Raw genomic sequence first — 20,203 nt, 5'->3', positions numbered from 1 at the left:
GCATCAGTTACCTCCGGACCAATAATGGGCCAGGTGGCAATAAAGAATTCAGCTGAGTAACTATCGGGGCCACCAGTAGGCTGAATTTGTCGTCATTGACCTCAAATTTATTTTAACCATTAACAAAAACATTATGATCGATAATGGATTTCAACCAAATATTTTAAACTGTTAAATTACACTCACTATATTAAACATGTCATTGTTTCATCGGAAACGTGTTTGAACACAAACGATACAATAACTAAAATGAGTAGTTTCAAATTTTAATTTTAAACGACATAGACATTTGTTTGTTGTCGGTCCATAGACATCAAAACACATTTGTCTTGTTTCATGCTGCAGAAGAAACCGTAGATGAGTCCGACATGAGTTATTTTCCTCGAAGCAGCTTGTGGGCTCTACTTGGATGGTGGTGAGCGTCGAGACAATCATAATGATCAATAATTTGATAATTGAATACGTGAGAAAATTTATTGGGAAATGCACGTCACATTTGAAATATATTAACGACCTCTTTTAATTAACGCTTAGACAAACGGCTATAAGAAATTACTCAAAAAAAACTTCACTAACCAAATATTAAACGTTTATATTATGTTTACGTGCTATGCGCAAAATACTAGATAGTAGTTAGAAATCTTATTATATTGTCACAATTACTCCACACTAGTTACAAAACTGTAAGTTGGATAAACATAGCATGGAAAGATTGTTTAAGATATTTCAGAAGATGTGTCAAGAAGTATTGTGGTAACTTGTAAGAACTGTTCTAGTGTTCTTCACTTTATTGTATATTCAAAAATTAATTTTATAGTGTGTAATTGTAGCATGTGGTATAATACTTGGCTTGGGGGGATAGTATTTTTTAGTCGTCATATTTGGAATGTTTTTTATAGATCATCGTGACTTTTGATTCTTGAATACTTATAGTATTTGATTCGATCAAAAAAAGAAAGAATACTTATAGTATTTGATTATTTGAAAGTATGTATAGATAAGGCCACTTATAAAGTTCATCAACCTATATCCAAAGATTAGCCTTTTTGTCTTTTCAAAAGTAGCTTTTTAGTAGTATTACTGTGAAACCAAACTTTTTACTGGTACAACTTTATAAAACCAATCTACTTTAATATCCAAAATCACATAATTAGAAAAATCTTCAAACGCGTAAGAATGGATTTGATCGTGGAAAACGACATAATCGACAAGAACATGAGGCTCGAAACTTGCAAGTCATAACGTTGAAATTTCCTCGTCATCTTCGTCAAAATCAGAGACAGTAATATTATTCGCTTTGTTTTCTTATGTACTTAATACACTTATTCATAAATATTTAAATGTTTTTATCATTTTTTTAAAAAATATTTATGAATTATTACTTAATTAGATTGAAGGGAAACTAAAAAAAAGAGTGGTAATAAAAGGAGTGTCAGTTAGGGGTGGGCAATTTATCCAATACCCGAAGCCGCATCCGAACCCGATCCGAAAAATCCGAACCGAAATCCGAACCGAATTAGCAAAATATCCGAACAGGTATTAAGTTATGAGAGATGGATATCCGAATCCGAATGGATATCCAAAGATAACCGAACATATATATACTTACCCTTATATTTCTAATTTACATCTCTTATTTTTTAAAAAAATATTTATATTGATGCTACACATACTTTAAGATCGAATTATATATATATATATATATATATATATAATTATGGAAAACATGATTTGATATTCATTTAAAATGCATGTCAAACTTTTTGTTTCGTGTATTAACAAAAGTTACATTCAAAGTTTAAAACAATACCCAAATTAATATCTATTTATTTTTAAAATATTATCTCCAAACCTATTAATCATCAAATCTATAAAAATAAAAAAAATCAGTTAAGTAAAATATATATTTTTAAATACAAGAAACTTAAAAAATGAAAAAAATATTTTTTTTTCTTTTAAAATCTAAATATCTGAACCCGTTTCAAAAGAACTGAACCTGAACTAAAAATATCCGAACCCGATCCGAATTACAGAAATATCCGAACGGGTTTTCTATCCCTATACCGAAATACCCGATCCGAATCCGAACGGGTATCCGAACGCCCACCCCTATTAAAAACAATACCCAAATTAATATCTATTTATTTTTGAAATATTATCTCCAAACCTATTAATCATCCAATCTATAAAAAATAAATATATCAGTTAAGTGAAATCTATATTTTTAAATACAATAAACTTAAAAAATTAAAAAAAAAAAAAAAAATCTTTTAAAATCTAAATATCCGAACCCGATTCAAAATAATCGAATCCGAACTAAAAATATCCGAATCCTACCCGAAGTAAAGAAATACCCGAACGGGTTCTCTATCCCTATACCAAAATACCCTAAAATCTAAAATATCCGATCTGAATCCGAACTGATATCCGAACGCCACCCCCACCCCCAGTGTCAGTGGCGACATAAGTGAACAGAAAAAAGTTAAAAACATTTCAGTATAATGTCAGTCGTGGATTCATTCATTCAACGTATATTAAAAAACCTTGAATTATTTCATTAAATAGACCTCTCTCCTTTATTATCTCTCTCTCTCTCTCTCTCTCTCTCTCTGAGCTTTTGAGTTCATACTTCATAGTGATATTTAGTTAATTTACATATAATCGGGTTTAATATTTGGTCCGATGATGATGAAGCAAGAAGAATCAGCAGCTGAACAACAACCCGAAATCGCTATAATCGTGGCTGATTCTTCTCCTCCTCACTCTCAGGTGCATATCTTCAAACAAAACCCCAATCTTTGTCTCCTCCTTCCTTTAAAACCTAATAAAGCTTTATCATTCTGGGCTTTTAGATTATAAAGTAAATCTGTAAGCTTTATCTAATAATCTCTCTTAATTTCCCGTGGCTTATTCAAAGGAAAGAGCTTTATTGTTAATTATGTTTTAACTCTTTCTGATTAGGGATCTTGTCTTTTTCTGTGGATTTGATCTATATATCTGATTCACTTAGTAGCCATGAGAATCTCCCTTTCTGATTTGTTTATGTCTCTGTTTTACATATATATATATAAAAAATGAGCTACTTGAGATTGTTTTATACATAGAAGAAGCTTTTCTGAACAAGTACAAATCTATTGACTTGTTAAACTTAGAGTTTTGGTATGGAGCAAGATTGTTTCTTTTGAGCCTGATGTCTAGTTTGCATATGTTTGCTATTGCAAAGTTAGTATCTTTTTAAAGAGTCAAGTAAAGGAGGACCAAGCTTATGTTTAATCTCTTTTTTTTGTGCATGAGAAAGGTCTGAACTTTGACATGTGTTACTTTACTTACTTATATAGGCTGGTGATCATCAGGTGAAAGAAAAATCTACTGAAGAAGATGTGCAGAGCTGCTCTCAACCGAGCGGAACACACTCGGATCTTTCAATACAAATACCCCCTAGACCAATCCCATTCGTTGGTGGCAGCCGTATCCCAAAGGGCTCACTAAAGTCCACAAGCTCATTCAAAAGCGGCAGCACCACATCCTCACCTTCACCAAGAGGCATCCTCCGTAATCTCAGCTTGAAAAAGAAAGTTGTAACCCATCCTGAAAGCGAGAGAAGCTCTCTACTCTCTCCCGGTCTCATGGAAGAAGGAGCTGCTAAAAAGGCCAATGCTTCAGCAACTTCGCCTTATTGGCAAAGATGCTTGTCTCTTCCGTCTAGACAGCCAGCAAAGTTATCCCCTGTGGTGCCTCCTCAGGTCTCAGCTGCTGTTCCCGGTGAACCTCCTAAGGTTGGGGAGTGTTTGCTATCTTACAATAAACTTTGTAAATAGATGAACTGACTAAATGGAGATTTTATTTTGTTGCAGAAAGATTCTATGCATCCACCAGTTCCAAGGTCATTGTCCATGCCTGGGAGAAACAAAGTCATTGTTCGATCTATTTCTTTTGACAACCGCAAAGCTCATGTTGCGTCGGAAACAAGCGCAGGTACATGTTTCTAACAGATGTTAACTTCAAGTGTTTTCATCTGAGTGTTGAGTTTAGGCGCAGTCAATTAACCAGTTTATACTTTGACTTTCTTGAGTATAACTTTCTATCATCTACTTTTAAATTTTCATTGAACCAAACAGATACAGACTTGTGAGAAAACTTGAGGTCTGCATAATAATAGTATGAGTAATAGATTGAGTCATGTGCATTGCATATTCATTGAAAGAAATGTAGACCTTATTGGTGCAGTCATGTGCTATATGTAACATATACTAATTATGATCTTGCTTTTGATTTTTTTCTTCATTGGCAGATCAAATCTCTCCAGTTCCCACTGAAGAAACGGAAGAAGAGATTCCAGAGGAAGAAGCGGTGTGCAGGATCTGCCTAGACGAGTGCGAAGAAGGCAACACTCTGAAAATGGAGTGCAGCTGCAAAGGCGATCTCAGGCTTGTTCACGAAGCGTGTGCCATCAAGTGGTTTAGCACAAAGGGGACAAGAACCTGCGACGTGTGTAGACAAGAAGTCAAGAACTTGCCGGTTATATTGCTCCGCGTGCCTACGACTAATCAACTAAACAGCAGACGTGACCGCAGTCAACAGAATCTGCAGTCACAAACCGCTAGGTACTCTTTAACTTCTTGATTCTTATTGGAAATAACACAACTGAGAAACTGAATGGATTGGGTGTGCAGTGCTTGGCAAGAGTTTGTGGTGCTGGTTCTCATCAGCACGGTCTGTTACTTCTTCTTCCTCGAGCAATTACTGGTAAGCTTCAATACAAATGATCTGTCTCTTAATATCGAAGGATATTGACTTGTTTGTTTTTATAGATTCGGGATCTCAACACGCAAGCTATCTACATAGCAGGGCCGTTTTCATTAACGTTAGGCCTCTTAGCATCTGTTTTCGCCATTGTCCTAGGTAAAAACACTCCCTCACAGACCCTTCAAAGTCTCTCTCTCTCTTTAACTTATGTTAATACCATATCTGACTCTGCAGCTATCAGAGAATACATATGGACATACGCAGCACTCGAGTTTGCTCTTGTAGGCATGTTGGTTCATCTTTTATATTCTACAGTAAGAAAATACTCTCTCACTTCCTCGCATTTGATTACTTGTAAAAATGGAAAAATATAATCTCAATCTCTGTGTTTCAGGTGAGGCTACCTGCGATATATTCTATACTATTTGCAGGGATTCTTGGTTTTGGAATAGCAGTGTGTTTAAACTCCTTGTACCTTAATTACTTCGCTTGGCGTGCACGTGTTGCAGAGAACTCAAATCCAGTGTGAATACACACGCCTATCCTTTGGTGTGTTTGTATTCTGGAAAAAGGAGAAGAAGGTGTTCATCTGATCCAGCAGTGACATGTAAAATGTAGATATGCCCACGTTCCTCATTTGTGTCCCCCCCTTTCCTTTAGTGTTCTTTTTTGGGGAAGATGATAAGTTTGTAAAAGAGACATTCTTGTATCAGGTGAAAAGAGTTTAATGTATGTGATCTGTTTCTTCTCTTCTGAATAAAGATGCTAATGTAGGTGACTTATGAGAACATCAGTTGGTCAACCAATGAGAGAATAAAAGGGCATTTCGAGAATCGAACTAGGGACCTCTTGCACCCAAAGCGAGAATCATAACAAAAGATGAAACTGATGCTATGTCACAGGTGAAAATGGATAACGCTCTCTGACTGTAGCAACAATGTAGTTAGAAGCATATGCTGATTCAGCTACAAGTCTTGAGTAAAACTAAGAAAATACAAAAAAAAAAAACGCGAGAGTTAGCTACAAACAACTAAACAATCTCCAAGTCATGACTTGACCATATCACATGACAACAAAGAGGTATCACCAAGCTTTTTAACAAAAGGCCTCCCTGGGGAGCTCCGGTTTTTTCTCAGTCAGTAAACCTGTACGCCAATAATAAACCGGTTCCACAAGAACAGTGATTTGAGCAAGTCATCAACAACAGGTAGATTCCTCAAGGTGGAGATTGATGATGGTCTTGGTCTTGAGAGCCAAGAACTGGCAAAGCAGCTGGATCAAGCTCGTACCAACCTTCCAACACCCCTCTCCCTTCTGTTCCCTTCAATCTAAACGACGGCACCCTATGCGAGAATCTAAACAACTCATGAGGCGGAATCTCAAAAGTATCCGATTCCTCCTCCGGCAATGGACTGTACACATACTTAAACCCTTCCACTTTAGACAAGAACCCCACAGACACCGTCCCGCCTCCCTCCTCATGATCAGACAGTATCTCAACAAACTCGTACTCACGTGGAGAATCTGAGTCCTCCTCCTCCTCCATGTCCCAGTTCTTGAAAAGAGCCCACGTTTCCCCTTTCCCCGGGAACACAGTGAAGTTCTTAGCGTTGCTTCTTGTTTTGCTTTGAACCAGATGAGAGAATAAGTCACAGCTACTTGTCTTACCCTCATCCCCAAGTACGTACCTACCAACAGACACTGGCAAATCTCTTGTTTCCTCTGGCTCTAACCATACGTACTTTACAGAGAATCTTGGTTTTGTAACTTTTCTTATGACAGCGTAGAATCTAGGCATCCCCTCTCCTTCATCATACAAAGCCCATACCTGACGTTCCTCAAAACAGCTCTTCTCCCTCAACTTATCAAAGTCTGAAAACTCAGGATCCTCACAGTTGATAACATTTGCTTCTTCACCTCCTAAACTTGACTCCTCGTCCTCCCAATCATCTAAGCTTTCTTGTATCTTCTCCTTTGGGTTTAAGGCTTCATTAGACTGGTGATGATGATCCTCATCTGTCTGCTTCTCTTCTTCCTCCTTTTCAGTATCTACATTTTTCCCGGACCCTTCCCCAACGTCGTTGACTAAGTCAACATCTTCATCGTCGCTCAAACTCTCGTTATAAGAAACCTGACGCTTGCTACGTACTGACCTCCGAGGCTCCCGTCCTCCATTAGACCCTATATCTCCTGCTGCCATAGCATCATCATCTTCTGAGTCACTGCTACTCTCACTGTCAGAGCTTTCACTAGCTTCATCAATATCCTTTCTCTTCCTCTTTCCGTTATTGTTTTCTGCAGTAGAAGCCGTCGCCTTCTTTCCAGGGGGCACATTGTTACTATCATCGTCCGAGTCGCTGCTACTCTCAATCTCAGAGCTTTCACTAGGCTCATCCATATCCTTTCTCTTCCTCTTCCTCTTCCTCTTTTCGTTATTGTTTTCTGCAGTAGAAGCCGAAGGCACATTTTTACTATCATACGGACGCTTGTGAGGCTCAGGGCAAGCCTTTTGGCCTGGAAACATGTTCTGTTGTGTCGGAAAAGAAACTTCAAAAGCAGTGAACAGCTTTTTGCAAGACAGGCAAGCAACTTCTCTCTTGATATGCTCCCTCCCATACTCATACCTGCTCCCACAAAAGGGACAAGAGGTCCAAAACGTTGGCCGAGGAGCGAAACCGTGTGGCGGCTGGCCTTGAGGTCTCACCCCGTTGAAGACATTCCTCGTATTAACACTTGCCTGCTGTGGTCTATACGGCGGCACAGGTGCAGCAGGCCTCGTTCTGCGTTTAACATCATGAAGCATCCTCTTCTCTTTATCCAAAAGCATCCTCTGAGCCTCACCGATGAGTTTAAAAGCCGACTCGGCGCCGGGTAGCTTGTTTTTATCAGGGTGGAGGAGAAGCGCCAGCTTCCTGTACTGTTTCTTGATGATGGCGTCGTCAGCGTTCACGTCGACCTGGAGTATCCCGTACCAGTCCATCTCGTTGTTGCCGAACGTCTTCTCCGTCGCGGCGCAGTGCACCTCGCAGACCATTGTCATGTGAGATATGTTCTCAAGAGTGGAGTCCATGCTGTGAGCCTTGATGGCGAGCTTACGAGCGGCGGTGAAATTAGATTTTTGCATTAAGGCTTCTGCTAAAGCTTGGGCTCTTAGAGCCTCATCTCTATTAATATTCATTACCACCAGACAGTGAATATAAAATGCTCTTTGTCCAATATCCACCTCTGCTTGGATCCTCCTGTTACAGAAAGATAACGATTTTGACAGTTAAGTGAGCGTGCTACAAACTCTAAACTAAACCGTTAAATAACTGGTAAGGTGAAAAAGTACTATTGATCGTAATGAAAAAAACATAACAAGGTGTAACCTTTTCGAGTGTAATGAATAGAAAAAAAAAAAAGTAAAATTTGGGAAATTTTCGAAAATCCAAAAACCCTAAGCCGTGTTCCTCTCTACAATACAAGTTATACTGGGATGTGATTAAATGCATAATTAAGCCCAGAAACTAACAAAAGGTGGAGTTTTTACAGATGCATAAGATGTGATTGATACAGAGGCAGACTCGTGGAGCGAGACAAAACAGAGTAGGATTCTCAGAATTTTGAAATTGATACACGATCCGAAGAAGAACAATGAATTGAAATGAAGGTTTTTAATTGGGTGGAAAAATAAATGAGAGAGATTTTTTAAGAGAGCTCACCGGAGGGATAGCAGACGATCGGCGGAGAGGAAGCGGTTAGAACTAAAAACCAAATCTAACCTTTTTTTCTGGTTTATGTTTTTTGTTTGTTTTTTCTTTTCTTCTAGTAATTTTTTTTATTTTATTTACAAAGATGACGTATTCTAATTAATTGCAGACCAGGTCCTTAAATTTTAGTTAGAATTGAAATTACGGTTAGATTTTTTTTATAAAGAACGTAAAATCAGATATGCGATTTTAACAAGGAGAATAAACCAACGGAAAGCCAAATCAGAATCTGGAAAACTATAAAATCGGAAAGAGAGCAAATAAACGCAACGTTGAGATTCAGATTCAGACAAATACTATTAGGAGCAGAGAGACGAAAAGATTCATGATTAAATAATGGAAACATAATCAAAAAAAAAAAAAAAAGGATTAAAAAAGGAATGCTTACTTCTTGCTGATGATCGACGAGATAAAACAAGAGATCACAGGCGGTGGAAAACAATAAACTTGTTTTTGTAACTTCTTATTAATCTCAGTGTTTCGCGTGGGAAAGTTTTCTCATTTCACAATTAAATTTGGCGGGAAACAAAAACATGCGATCAGAACAATCTCGAACGATGCATTGTGCAGTTTCTTTCCTTTTTCGTCTATAAACAAGGAAAAACAAACAAAAATATTAGGAAAACTGTGATCATCGATACTGTTAAATCATGATATTGAAATTTAGTCCAACAATAACTATCTTATACATATTTTATAACCATTTCTTTGATTCCAAATTAATGGAAACCCACTTCTTCCTATCGTACTAAAAAAACTGTCGAGAAACGTTTAATATTAAGATCAACTTTTGCATTTTACTCAACTTTCTAACAACTACAGCTGAATAATCATATTATATATTTATAAATATTAATTCTAATTTAAATAACAAAATCAAATTATATAAGTAAATTTCACAAATTGTATCAAAAAGTTTTAAAGCATAAAAATGATAAATGATTTTAACACAAAATGGGTTATAAGATAAATATTTTATTTTAATCTATTATATTAAAACAACATCAAGACCTATCAGTATAAGTGTGGTACAATTATTTTAATACAATTATTAAAACCTCTTATTAATCATATAAGAAACATACTAGATTTTGATCTGCGCTTAAAAACGCGGAATTAATATTCGGTTGAAAATTTTGTTTATGTAATAAAAATAATTTTTCATACTTTATATATTTTTAAACTTTTTAAAGTTATTTATCTGATTTATTTTTTATTTTAAATTAGACTAAAATTTTAAAGATTTCATATAATTTTGACCTGCACGTTTATTTATTTAACCCGTTTGCTTAACTTATTTTACCTTGATTTTATTTTTAATAGTATAATTTAAAACAAACTATTATATATTTTAACCTGTTTTGTATTGATCATTTTTTTTTATGTTTTAAACATTTTTCTATAATTTATGTTAAATGTATTTATATTTTTATACTACCTATCAATTTTTTTTAGTATGTCATATTTTTCTATAATTTATGTTAAATGTATTTATATTTTTATACTACCTATCAATTTTTTTTAGTATGTCATATTTTTCTATAATTTATGTTTTAATACTACCTATCAATTTTTTTTGAGTATGCCATATTTTGTGTCAAATTTAAATCTAGAAAATATTAATGAATAATTAAATGTCATAAAATAATATTAAAATTATTTAAGAAGGTTAGATTGTTATATAAATCATTTCGGATGGTTATAATGGTTTGGTATACAAACTTAGAATGGTATACTTTGTTGTGATAGTTTTTGTTATTGGTTACATTTAAGATGTGTATATTGTGTATGAGAGATTTTCAGACAGGAAAACATATATATTTCTCATAAAATTAGTATTGTGTAATTTGGTTATGATGGCTAGCATCGGGTTGGTTGAAACTTTGAATAGAGTATGTGTTAGTTTGATAATTTTGCAATGTGTGGATTAATAGATGTGTCAATGGCACATGTAAGATTGTGTGGTATGAACTAATGGAATCCATATGTAGACCCACTTATGAGTTGACGGCGATGGCATGTGAGATGGAGTAGAAATCATATGTAAATGATATTGCATATTGGTGATTAACTAAATAACATAGACAAAAGCATAACTAATTCAACTGTGATTACGACATTAATTTGTTGGATACAGAAATACTGTAAGAGTAATATTAGGATAGATCATATTTTAATAATATTGATATATTTTGACTGATTAAGGTAAATAACAAATATTAAGTTTCTAGTAAATAGGTCCAACAATATTTCATAAGTACATTTTGAATCCTTCCCTTTTAATAGTATAGATTATACAAAGAAAAACACAAATATTAATAAAACACATAAATATAAAAAAATTAAATTTCTAAAAAAATATAAAATAAAAAACATATCCATTCTCTTAAGGGCAGGTCAAAATCTAGTTAGAGTTAAAACTTAAAAGTGACTAGTGAGTGGATAACGGATAATGATCAACCGTAATTTATCAAGAAGATTTTATATAATTCGTTTATAATCAATCTGATAGGAAAAAAAAAGGTGTTCTTGTTATTGTCTTTGAGACGAAAAGAGTTGTTACATATTTCACAATCAGTAAACTCGATAATTGCACATTTTCATAATCTAATCAACTCAAAAAGCTTTTATCGTTTTATATAAATACAATACATAGAGAAACAGCTAAAGTTTATTGACTTGAGTTTCCATGCAATGGATGACGAAGAAGATAAGACATTCACACACAAGCGAGAGAGGTCTCAGTACTTTGACATGACCTCCCAGTAGAGTTCCTTTGGAGCGGGCAAACCAGTGAAAATCTCAAACTGCTCGTAAGCCTGTCTCACAAACATCTCTGACCCCGACACTGTTACGGCTCCACATTCTTCTGCTTCCCGTAACAGTCTGGTGACTCTTGGAGTATACACCGCATCAAATACTAGTGCGTAGTGCTTCAATGCATACTGGGGAACCAATAAGGAAGCTATACATTAAAAGAAAAGAATGTAACGGCTCCTTCGTTACTCTATAGAGAGAGAGAGCTAACCTTGGAAATGGGAGTCTCATCGACATTTGGTTGCATACCTACAGAAGTGGTGTTGGCCAAAACCATGCCGTCTTCTGGATGGAAGCTCTCTAAATCCGCTAGAGATACCGCTCTGCCTCCGATTGCTTCTGCAACCTCTAGTGCTCGTTCTTCAAAATAACACAACACCATGAAAAGAGTTAACAAATCGTATCAGTGATTTAAAAATTGGTATAGGGCAGCGTCTAGGCGTCCGTCTAGTCAGCAAATCAAGTCTAAACGAAGCTATTTTTCCAAAATGTTTTTTTTTAAATCAGTCTAAATGTCCTCATAAACAATAATTTTCTATAAGGTGCCTAACCACCACTACTTAAAAGGTTTCAATAAAGAGACATGTATTTTTACCATAAGTTCGATTAGCAATTACAACTTTGGCCCCCTTCACTTTTGCACCATAAGCAACTGCCTTGCCTGCTCCACCAGCACCAATAACCACCACTGTTTTACCGGCTAATGGCGAAGCAGATGTACAACGTACACTGCTCGGATGACTTGAGCCTCAACGAAAGCAAAAAAAAAGAAGGAAAAGCCAACATGAGTAAAACCGTAAGTTCTCTAACAAAGGATTTAATGCTGTCAACATAGACGAACATACTTCGAAGGCCATCCTCAATAGCAGAAATGGAACCAATACAATCCGTGTTGTAACCCATCAACTTTCCATCACTTTGTCTCCTTAGTATAGTGTTCACAGCTCCTATAGACTGTAAAAAAATAATTAATCAAGCATTCAGGGTTGAAGCAGATTTATTCCATCCCATAGTGATTAGCAAACCGGACCTTTGCCAATGGATCAACCTCATCACAACATGTCAATGCAGCTTCTTTGTGAGGAATTCCACAGCTACAGGTACAAAAAGATATACATAACGATTCTGTTCATTACTCGGAAAGTTTATCTTCTGGAGCAGGGATGGCCCTGAGCATAGGCTGGTGAAGTATTGGTCTATAGTCCCAAAAAGTTTAAGAAAATTTTACATATATATATATATAGGCTCAAAAATTTGTAAAAAAAATTTATATAAACTCTTACTAAATTGTTTATAGCCTTCAAAATTTCAGGGCCGGCTCTACCCTCAAAAATTACCTGAATCCAACGAAATCAGAGGATGAGTATGCTTTGAGAAAGCTTGCAATATCATCAACTAATAGGTGAACATATACTCCATTAAAATCAACTGATTTGAAAGCTTGATTGTGGACAACAGGTGATTTGCTGTGACTGACAGGCTGGCCAATAACTCCATAAACCTTAGTGTCAGGACCAATTCTTCTAAAGTTGTAAAGATCCAACAGATCCTTGATCGTTGGTTGACCAGATGCAGAAACTTTTCCGGATTCCAAGGTGCCAAAGGTCAAATATCCACCAAATTTCGAACAAAGAATGTGAGACATTAGACCCCTTTGACCCATAACAAGTCCTATTGTGGGAATCTGAAATTTCAGGTGAAGAAGTTCAAACATTAGAATCACATTCAGAGATCAGCAGCAAACGTGCAAGGCAAGGCAGCTAACTTGAGAATTTGAAGTTATATGGAACATGCGAGCAACATCTGTGATGTCCACAGCAGTAGTAACAATTTTCACTATGTCGGCTCCAGCCCGTTGTATGCTTACAGCAAGGTCATTGAGATCCTCAAGGGAAGGGGTATTCTGATAGTTGTGTGATGAAACAATAACTCTAAAATTTTTAGGCTTCTTTCCTTTAATCGATTTGATGAACTCACTTGCAACCTTAAACACATAAAAAATATGAAGAAAGAGAAACTAATTAGCATCAAAACAATAAAAAAAACATCAGTTTATTATGATGATAACCTGAAGTTCAACATCAATGTAATCAGCTCCTAGTTCCATGGCCAAACGGAGCACATCCAGCCGCTCATTATCATCGCCGTCATATTGACCACCTTCCCATTTTGGTCTGACATTATATAAACAACAACATTACTCGTACTGCAGCGCAAGAAAGTAGTCCCAAGCTTTAACACACACACACAAACCTGTAGGTGAATAGAGTGGGAAGAGGAGATTTTTTAATGATTGTTTTAAGATCCTCAAGAGGGTTGAAACCCTTGAGACTATCTAATCGAATTTCCACCAAATCTGCACCCAGTTCACGTGCTTTGCACGTTTCAGTCACCATCTTGTTTATTGAATCCGCCATCACTGGAGCACAGATCAAGCTCGGATTCTTGGTGATTTCTTGACTTCCAATCTCCGTTTCCATAGAATTTGAAGCCACCTAAGAGGATCATCACTCACTCATGGGTTTTACAATATGGATTTCTAATTAAGGTCGCAAAAAGTCATAACTAAAAAGTGTAGGTGTGAAGCACTGGCCCACCATTTTTGCAATTATTATTTGTTAGGTTACAGTAACATAGTGAACAGTAAATAGTAACGTTTTATATTAACTGTTATTTTCTTACAAATGATAAAGTTTATATTATTTATTTTGATCAAGTATGTCTCTGTTTCAAAAGAGTGTCATTTTAATATTTTTACATTAAAATATTATTTTAAAATTGTAATGTAATTTTGAGTTTAATATTAATTATAAAACGCGTTAATTCTATAAATAGTTCTATTTATTTTAAATACTATTGATTAAATATGTATAACTAATAAAAAAATATATTTCAATTATTTCTAATCTGTGTGAAAAAATATTGAAAGAAAAAATTTTACAAAACGAAAAATATATTAATTGTTATAATTTATTACAATAATATTGTAATTTTTATGTAGTTTAAAAGATAATCGGTGTCTCAATAATTGACGTCTCCAACAGTTTTTCATTTTAAAGAAAATATCAAAAATGAAAGAAAAAATTCTAATGATGCATTATTCTGAAGAAAAAATGAGTTTATGTTTGAGGGAACACTATTTACATATTCATTTTAATGTTAAATTTTTTTGTTATGAATTGATCCTTATTTTCTTATAGTTTTGTTTTATACCTAAAAATATTTAGTATATATGTTTTACACTTTAAAGAAATTAATATACTTTAGCAATACAGTTATAAGTTTATATAAATTATTATATGTTTTTTAAGAAACTAAACTTATATGTATATAATGAATATTTAGTTCAAATAAATTTTATTTGGGTAAAATTAGTAAATTTTATAAAATAATAAGAATTTTGGAATTGATAATAAATAGTAATAATACAATATATTTAAAATATTCGTTTTGAGTGGGAAATGAGTAAAACCATAGGAACAAAAACAAAATTTTAAGTTTATCTCATTTAAAGGAAAAAAATTGGCGAACCATTCGAAATGTCCTAAAAAGCTCTTTAGAAAACTGATTTTTTTTTTGGTAATTTTTTTCCTTTTTTAACGACAACTAATTAAGGATAGACCTTACAAGAAACACCAAATTTCAAAAAGTTTCAAACTTTATTTGAACACGAACCAAGAAAAAAATCACTAACATAGACATTGCTTTGTTCCATGCTTCGACGTTGCATTCGAGTGGAGGAAACTACAGGAACCTGCACACTCCTGGTTTGCCGGGAAGAGAGTTCGGCGGATAAGTAACTCGATTTGAAGATGAGACTGAAACCGGAGGCCAGGAGACGGAGGTTGGGAACGCAGGTCGGTGACGGTCGTGGGATGGAGAGGATATGAGAAGGGCGAACATTAGCTGAAGAAGAAGGAGCCATTGTAAAGACGTCGACAGACCGTACAGCTTTTCTTCACAGTTTATTAGTTAGTTATATGTGTTATTAGACATGTGGAACACATTTCCTTCAAAATTATATTGTTTGGGACATGTGATCTTCAACAGAAAAGTATTCATACAAATTGAAAATAAACAAAAACAATTTTAAGAAAATAGTATGTTTCGTTTGGATAATCATAAATCACCCGTTTTGATTATTTTTGTTGACAAATTTATTAACGTGTCTGTTTGCTCACAAATTTGTTTAGGTATGGGCATTCAATTTTTGGCTTGGTTCTAGTTTTTTTTTTTTTGTTAGGTTCTAGTTAAATTATATTTTTTTAGTTTTTTTTTGGGTTCAAAAGATATAAGTACTTTTTGATTATTTATGAATTTGAGTTTAGGTTTCACATCTTTTTGAAAGAGAGATAAAAGTAGGAAAAAAAAAATATCAGTTTCCAGCGCAAATCAGAGTAAACACCTTTTATATTTTTATCTTGATTGGATACATTTAGGTGGAAACAAAGAGTAAACTTTCTTACTCTACTTTTTGTTGCGCTAATTTTACTAAACAATCACACTTTTAATTATTCTTTTCATTTCACAAAAATGTCACTTTGACATATTTGAATCGGATTAAAAAAAATTAAAAAATAATAATATATATATATATATAGCTTCATTTAATGTACAATAATTTAAATAAACATTCATTGGTTAGTTAAAAAATATTATTATAAAGTAGTGTTTGCTTCACTCTAATTAAACCACGTCAGATTCCAGCTAGATAAGTCGTCTCCTTACATTACGACACATGTCCGGACTTAAAACTCACCGTTTCATTAACTCGCCGTTTCATTAACACGATGTGTTTGTAATTACTGGGCTACGTTTGTTTTTTATGCGGGCTTAAGATATTACTCAAGCAAGAAATCCCAATAACGAGAAACCCGAATCTTCTTCATCTGCGTCCTATCAAAATTTAGGGTTCTTCGTGCTCTTCAATCCTGGACAACGACGATCTTCTGATATGTTCTCCCACATCAACAATGGAGTTTCGAGAGCTTGAGATGCTCAAATCGACGTGAAGAATCTCTCAGTAGGAATTCAATCGCGTCGTTTAATATTCCTTATTTTATGGATTGTTAGAGCCTGTGATATTGATTTTCTCATAGTATTGCGTTGTTAAAGTTTTGTGCAGTTTCTCTGAATACCTAAGTAATTACTCGAGATTGATGCATTTTTGGTCCGGTATGAGACCCACTTAAAGAAATTACATAATCATCGAGGCAGTCATGGAATCTGCTGCACAAGGTATTATATCCAATATTGTAATTGAGGCAGTCATCAGTCTGGAGATTGATGCATTTCTCTGAATGCCTTTTTGTACTCAGGCTTTCTTATATCCAATATTATTTACGGTTCGGTATATTATATTACCGTTCGGTGTTAGTTTCCAACATATTCAGACTTGAGGGGTGGATGGATAAGAAGGTTTTTAATCCTTGATGATGTGGGAGGAAAGCTCCATCAGAAGGAGAGATTGTTGAGAAAGGCCGTAGAGAGAATGATGAAATAACAAAGAATTACCCGCACATTGACTTGCTAGAAAACATGGTTAGAATGCTGAAGGTAGAAACAAACTTGCAGGTTTAGTGTATGTTTCTTATGTGTTATTACCAAGCTTATACTCATGAATTAGAGATGATGTTTTCAAGCATAGAAGAAAAAAAGAAAGAAAAACTTCAAAGGTTAAAGGTAAAACCCCATCTTTTCATGTTTCCAACCACTTACGTTTGATAATAATTTGATTCAAAGGTTTCTTTGTTTGGATATATTTGAATTAATGGCAAGAAGAGTAGAAGACCATGCCAAGTGGACCACCAAGATACTTCATACACGACATTGTTGATGAGGAGGTTGATGTGTTTGCCATCGGTGAGGGTGTATTGCTTCTAGAGGTCGGAACCAGTCCTAGAGATGTTGATACAGCAAGCTGACAGAGCATCGTTAATAATAATGTATCCGAAATTCTATTTAGAAACAGTGAAAGTTTTGGGATGAGATCATTGTTTCCTTACACAAGAAAAACCTTTTCTGGGTCCTCGCCAAGGAAATGAGTTTGATCAAAGAGAGATGAAACGAGTGATGACAACAGCTTCAATGTGCACTCCTCATATAGCCACAATGCGACCTGACATGAACCGGGTATGCTATATAAACCAAACCTTTAGCCAAACCCGATATTTTGTGCATTTGTTGATTTGTTCTAAATAGATTTTCTTGGGTAGCAGGTGCAGATGTTGCGAGGAGAAGACCGTCAGCTGAACTGCAGCATAAGACATGTCAACGAGCACCGGTGATTGTGAACGCGTGCTATATTCAGGAACTCATCCGCCACGGGCAACTCCTAATGAAGTGCGTAGAAAAAATCAATTAAACCTTAATGTCTAATAACTAATGTGCTTATGCCCGTCTTAGTTTTCTTAACTGGGTTTTGCTTATTATTATTCTCCATTGGTTGCTTCTTTTATTTCTTTAGTCAAACAGTGAATATCACCAAGATGTGTTTCTAAGTTGTTTTACTGATCTTTGTTTCGTTTCAACCCCGAAGATGTCGTCAATGTTTTAAAAAGTTAATTTTAGATTTACCCGAAGCGTAAAAGCCATGTAAACAAAGAAAGTCGAAGTAAAATGAAGCATTAAACATATGGACCTTCTTATCAATAAGCTCTGCTTATTTTGATCCTGTTAAATTTTTTTCGTTTTTTTTTCTTTGTGTTAGTTATTTTTAGGGAAATATAATATTAATTTTGCTTTGTACATGATTTAAGTATAAAACATTGTTGCAATTATGAATTCTGAAGACACTATCTTACGAGTAAATTAGTAAAACTTTTGTGGTTGGTAGTGTGTCCCACTCAAACAAATTATCATACACTATAAACCCAAAAAAAATCTTAAGCTATGGTCTTTGCTTTTGATTATGCTCAGTAACGTTTTTGGATCATAATGTTAAAATACATTGTAAATTCTCCTAAACCAAATGAATAATTTAAAATTATTTTATAATTATCCAGCAACTTATATTTTTATAATAGATTATAATATATTTTTTATATCAACTTAATAGATTATAATATGGGCAATTTTTTCAAATAGTTTTTTTAAAGTATTTGTCACAAAAATAGACATCGAGAAAAAAATGACCAAAATTGCCCATTTTTATTTTGAAAATTTTAATATTTATTTTTTATTTTTAAAAATTTGAAACCCTAACCCCAGAACCCCACTCCTTAACTCTAAACCCTAAGTCTAGATTAGTTAACCCAATGGTAAAAATATGTTACCTTTTAATAAAACTTATTTTGGTCATTTTCTTCATTGAAGGCTATTTTTGTAACAAAATCTTAAAAAATGCTATCTTACGAAATTTCTCTTATCATATTTATATGTTAAAATAAATATACTAAATATATAATTAAAATTAAAATTTAAAAAAAAAAACGGGCGTAGCCCGTACTGATCCTAGTAAAAAATAAAACTATGTTTGAAAAGTTACATCGAAAATATATAATCATTCATTTTGAAACAAAGAAAATTAAAATGATTTTTTTGTCAACAAATGATATCTATTACGAAACAGTATTAAATTTATACATTATTGTCGGAGATGGACATTTCTTTTTCTCCCATGAGTTTATGGGTCAATGCCTGACAGATTGCACGTGGCACATTACTGTGCGAGGATGGCGACCACTCACCTTGTCCCAGTGGCAGAGCCAGTGCGTTGGCAAGGGAGTCAATTGACCCTGGTGGATTTCTGATTTTTAAAACATTTACATGTATATTTATGTAAAAAGCTGGAAAATACTGCAAAATTTTGGTAATTGACCCCTATAATTTTTTTTTATTGATCCTATAATGTATAATAATTACGGACTGACCCTCCTAAACTTTTTTCTTACCTCCGCCACTGCCTTGTCCTTGGTTGGAAGTCTTTTTTCTTTTTTTTGTAAAATCCTTAATTATAAGTTGTAACACAATTTGATCAAAAAAAAGTTGAAACACAATTATGAAGTTCACGAGATAAATACAAATAAGATGTTAATTTAAAAAAACAGCTGCAAAGAGTATTCGTAACAAAAAAACAACAAAATTACTTCCAAAAGAGAGAAAATTTAAGAACGGCTTATTGGGAGTTTGATTTGTACAGAATTTGAAGATTTTAAAAGTTGATAAATTTTAGGAGTAGTGTGATACTATGGAAATATTTATATTTTGATTTATAATTTTTTTTATAGATTGCTCTAGATTTTCATGGTTTCTGCATTAACTATTGTCATCCTCTCTTTTATAAAGCAAATATATGTTTTACAGAGAATTCTAATGTTTAATTTTCCAATATATCATGATTATTAGATTTACATAAATTATTATTTTATAAAAAATAATATTGATACACATATAATTATGTTAATATGATAAAATAAATATTATATTAATATTTGTTTACTATAATATGTTTGTCTAAATATATGTTATATTAATTTATTTTGTCGCAAAACATTAAAAAAAATTAAACATTGAATGAGTAAATAAACAAAATATAATAATTTTGGACATTTATTTGGATTATATGTTTGTTAGAATTAGAAATAGCTATTTTGTTAGTAATTTACATCTTTTTATCATACTAGATTTATATAAAATTGGAGAATCAACAATAACTAAACTTTATTGAAAAATTGCCAAAAATATCATTTTCAAAATACCATTTTTCATGTTTACACTAACCACATTTATCCTCATCTTTAATGAAGGGTAAAAGACATTTATAACCTTTTGATTACCTTTGACAAAAAAAAACATAAGGTTAACTAATCTAAACTTAAAACATCAACTCTAAACCCTAAACCCTAAAACTTCAAATCTAAACCCTAAAACATCAACTCTAAACCCTAAAC

General features: G+C 33.8%; 3 protein-coding genes across 6 annotated transcripts; 1 reads left to right on the top strand and 2 right to left on the bottom strand.

Moving 5' to 3' along the window:
• Positions 1–2,536: 2,536 nt before the first annotated feature.
• LOC106295115 lies at positions 2,537–5,524 on the top strand. 3 transcript variants are annotated; one of them, XM_013730911.1, is made up of 8 exons: positions 2,537–2,769; positions 3,339–3,743; positions 3,855–3,975; positions 4,292–4,604; positions 4,674–4,746; positions 4,812–4,902; positions 4,981–5,060; positions 5,141–5,524. In XM_013730911.1, the coding sequence occupies exons 1-8, from the start codon at positions 2,683–2,685 to the stop codon at positions 5,273–5,275; spliced, it is 1,305 nt and encodes a 434-aa protein (XP_013586365.1). In that variant the 5' UTR covers positions 2,537–2,682; the 3' UTR covers positions 5,276–5,524. The 3 variants fall into 3 exon arrangements, with proteins under 3 accessions (XP_013586365.1, XP_013586363.1, XP_013586364.1); XM_013730909.1 differs by having other exon boundaries at positions 3,339–3,776; XM_013730910.1 differs by having other exon boundaries at positions 3,354–3,776; positions 5,141–5,275.
• On the bottom strand, positions 5,291–8,550 carry LOC106295114 (J protein JJJ2). Of its 2 annotated transcripts, none has more exons than XM_013730907.1 (2): positions 8,448–8,550; positions 5,291–7,985 (listed from the first exon to the last, which is right to left on the bottom strand). In XM_013730907.1, the coding sequence occupies exon 2, from the start codon at positions 7,922–7,924 to the stop codon at positions 5,963–5,965; it is 1,962 nt and encodes a 653-aa protein (XP_013586361.1). In that variant the 5' UTR covers positions 7,925–7,985; positions 8,448–8,550; the 3' UTR covers positions 5,291–5,962. The 2 variants fall into 2 exon arrangements, with proteins under 2 accessions (XP_013586361.1, XP_013586360.1); XM_013730906.1 differs by lacking the exon at positions 8,448–8,550 and adding an exon at positions 8,276–8,437.
• A 2,528-nt stretch (positions 8,551–11,078) lies between these two features.
• Positions 11,079–15,307, bottom strand: LOC106344027 (bifunctional 3-dehydroquinate dehydratase/shikimate dehydrogenase, chloroplastic-like). The gene is made up of 10 exons (XM_013783397.1): positions 15,007–15,307; positions 13,566–13,807; positions 13,381–13,486; positions 13,078–13,296; positions 12,650–12,996; positions 12,343–12,406; positions 12,158–12,266; positions 11,908–12,060; positions 11,524–11,672; positions 11,079–11,440 (listed from the first exon to the last, which is right to left on the bottom strand). The coding sequence occupies exons 1-10, from the start codon at positions 15,235–15,237 to the stop codon at positions 11,237–11,239; spliced, it is 1,824 nt and encodes a 607-aa protein (XP_013638851.1). The 5' UTR covers positions 15,238–15,307; the 3' UTR covers positions 11,079–11,236.
• Positions 15,308–20,203: the final 4,896 nt, after the last annotated feature.

Source organism: Brassica oleracea, chromosome C5 (genome assembly GCF_000695525.1).
Source record: "Brassica oleracea var. oleracea cultivar TO1000 chromosome C5, BOL, whole genome shotgun sequence".
NCBI lineage: Eukaryota > Viridiplantae > Streptophyta > Magnoliopsida > Brassicales > Brassicaceae > Brassica > Brassica oleracea.
The sequence above is the reverse complement of the archived record's forward strand: the minus strand, read 5'-3'. Positions and strand labels throughout refer to the sequence as shown.

Coding starts and splice junctions, on each gene's coding strand:
- LOC106295115 (XM_013730909.1), top strand. CDS start 2,683: ATGATGATGAAGCAAGAAGAATCAGCAGCTGAACAACAACCCGAAATC. Junction 4,605..4,673: donor CTGCAGTCACAAACCGCTAG/GTACTCTTTAAC, acceptor TTGGGTGTGCAG/TGCTTGGCAAGAGTTTGTGG. Junction 4,747..4,811: donor TCTTCCTCGAGCAATTACTG/GTAAGCTTCAAT, acceptor TTGTTTTTATAG/ATTCGGGATCTCAACACGCA.
- LOC106344027 (XM_013783397.1), bottom strand. CDS start 15,237: ATGGCTCCTTCTTCTTCAGCTAATGTTCGCCCTTCTCATATCCTCTCC. Junction 12,061..12,157: donor TATTGAGGATGGCCTTCGAA/GTATGTTCGTCT, acceptor GCTTTCGTTGAG/GCTCAAGTCATCCGAGCAGT. Junction 11,673..11,907: donor AATTGCTAATCGAACTTATG/GTAAAAATACAT, acceptor GTTATTTTGAAG/AACGAGCACTAGAGGTTGCA.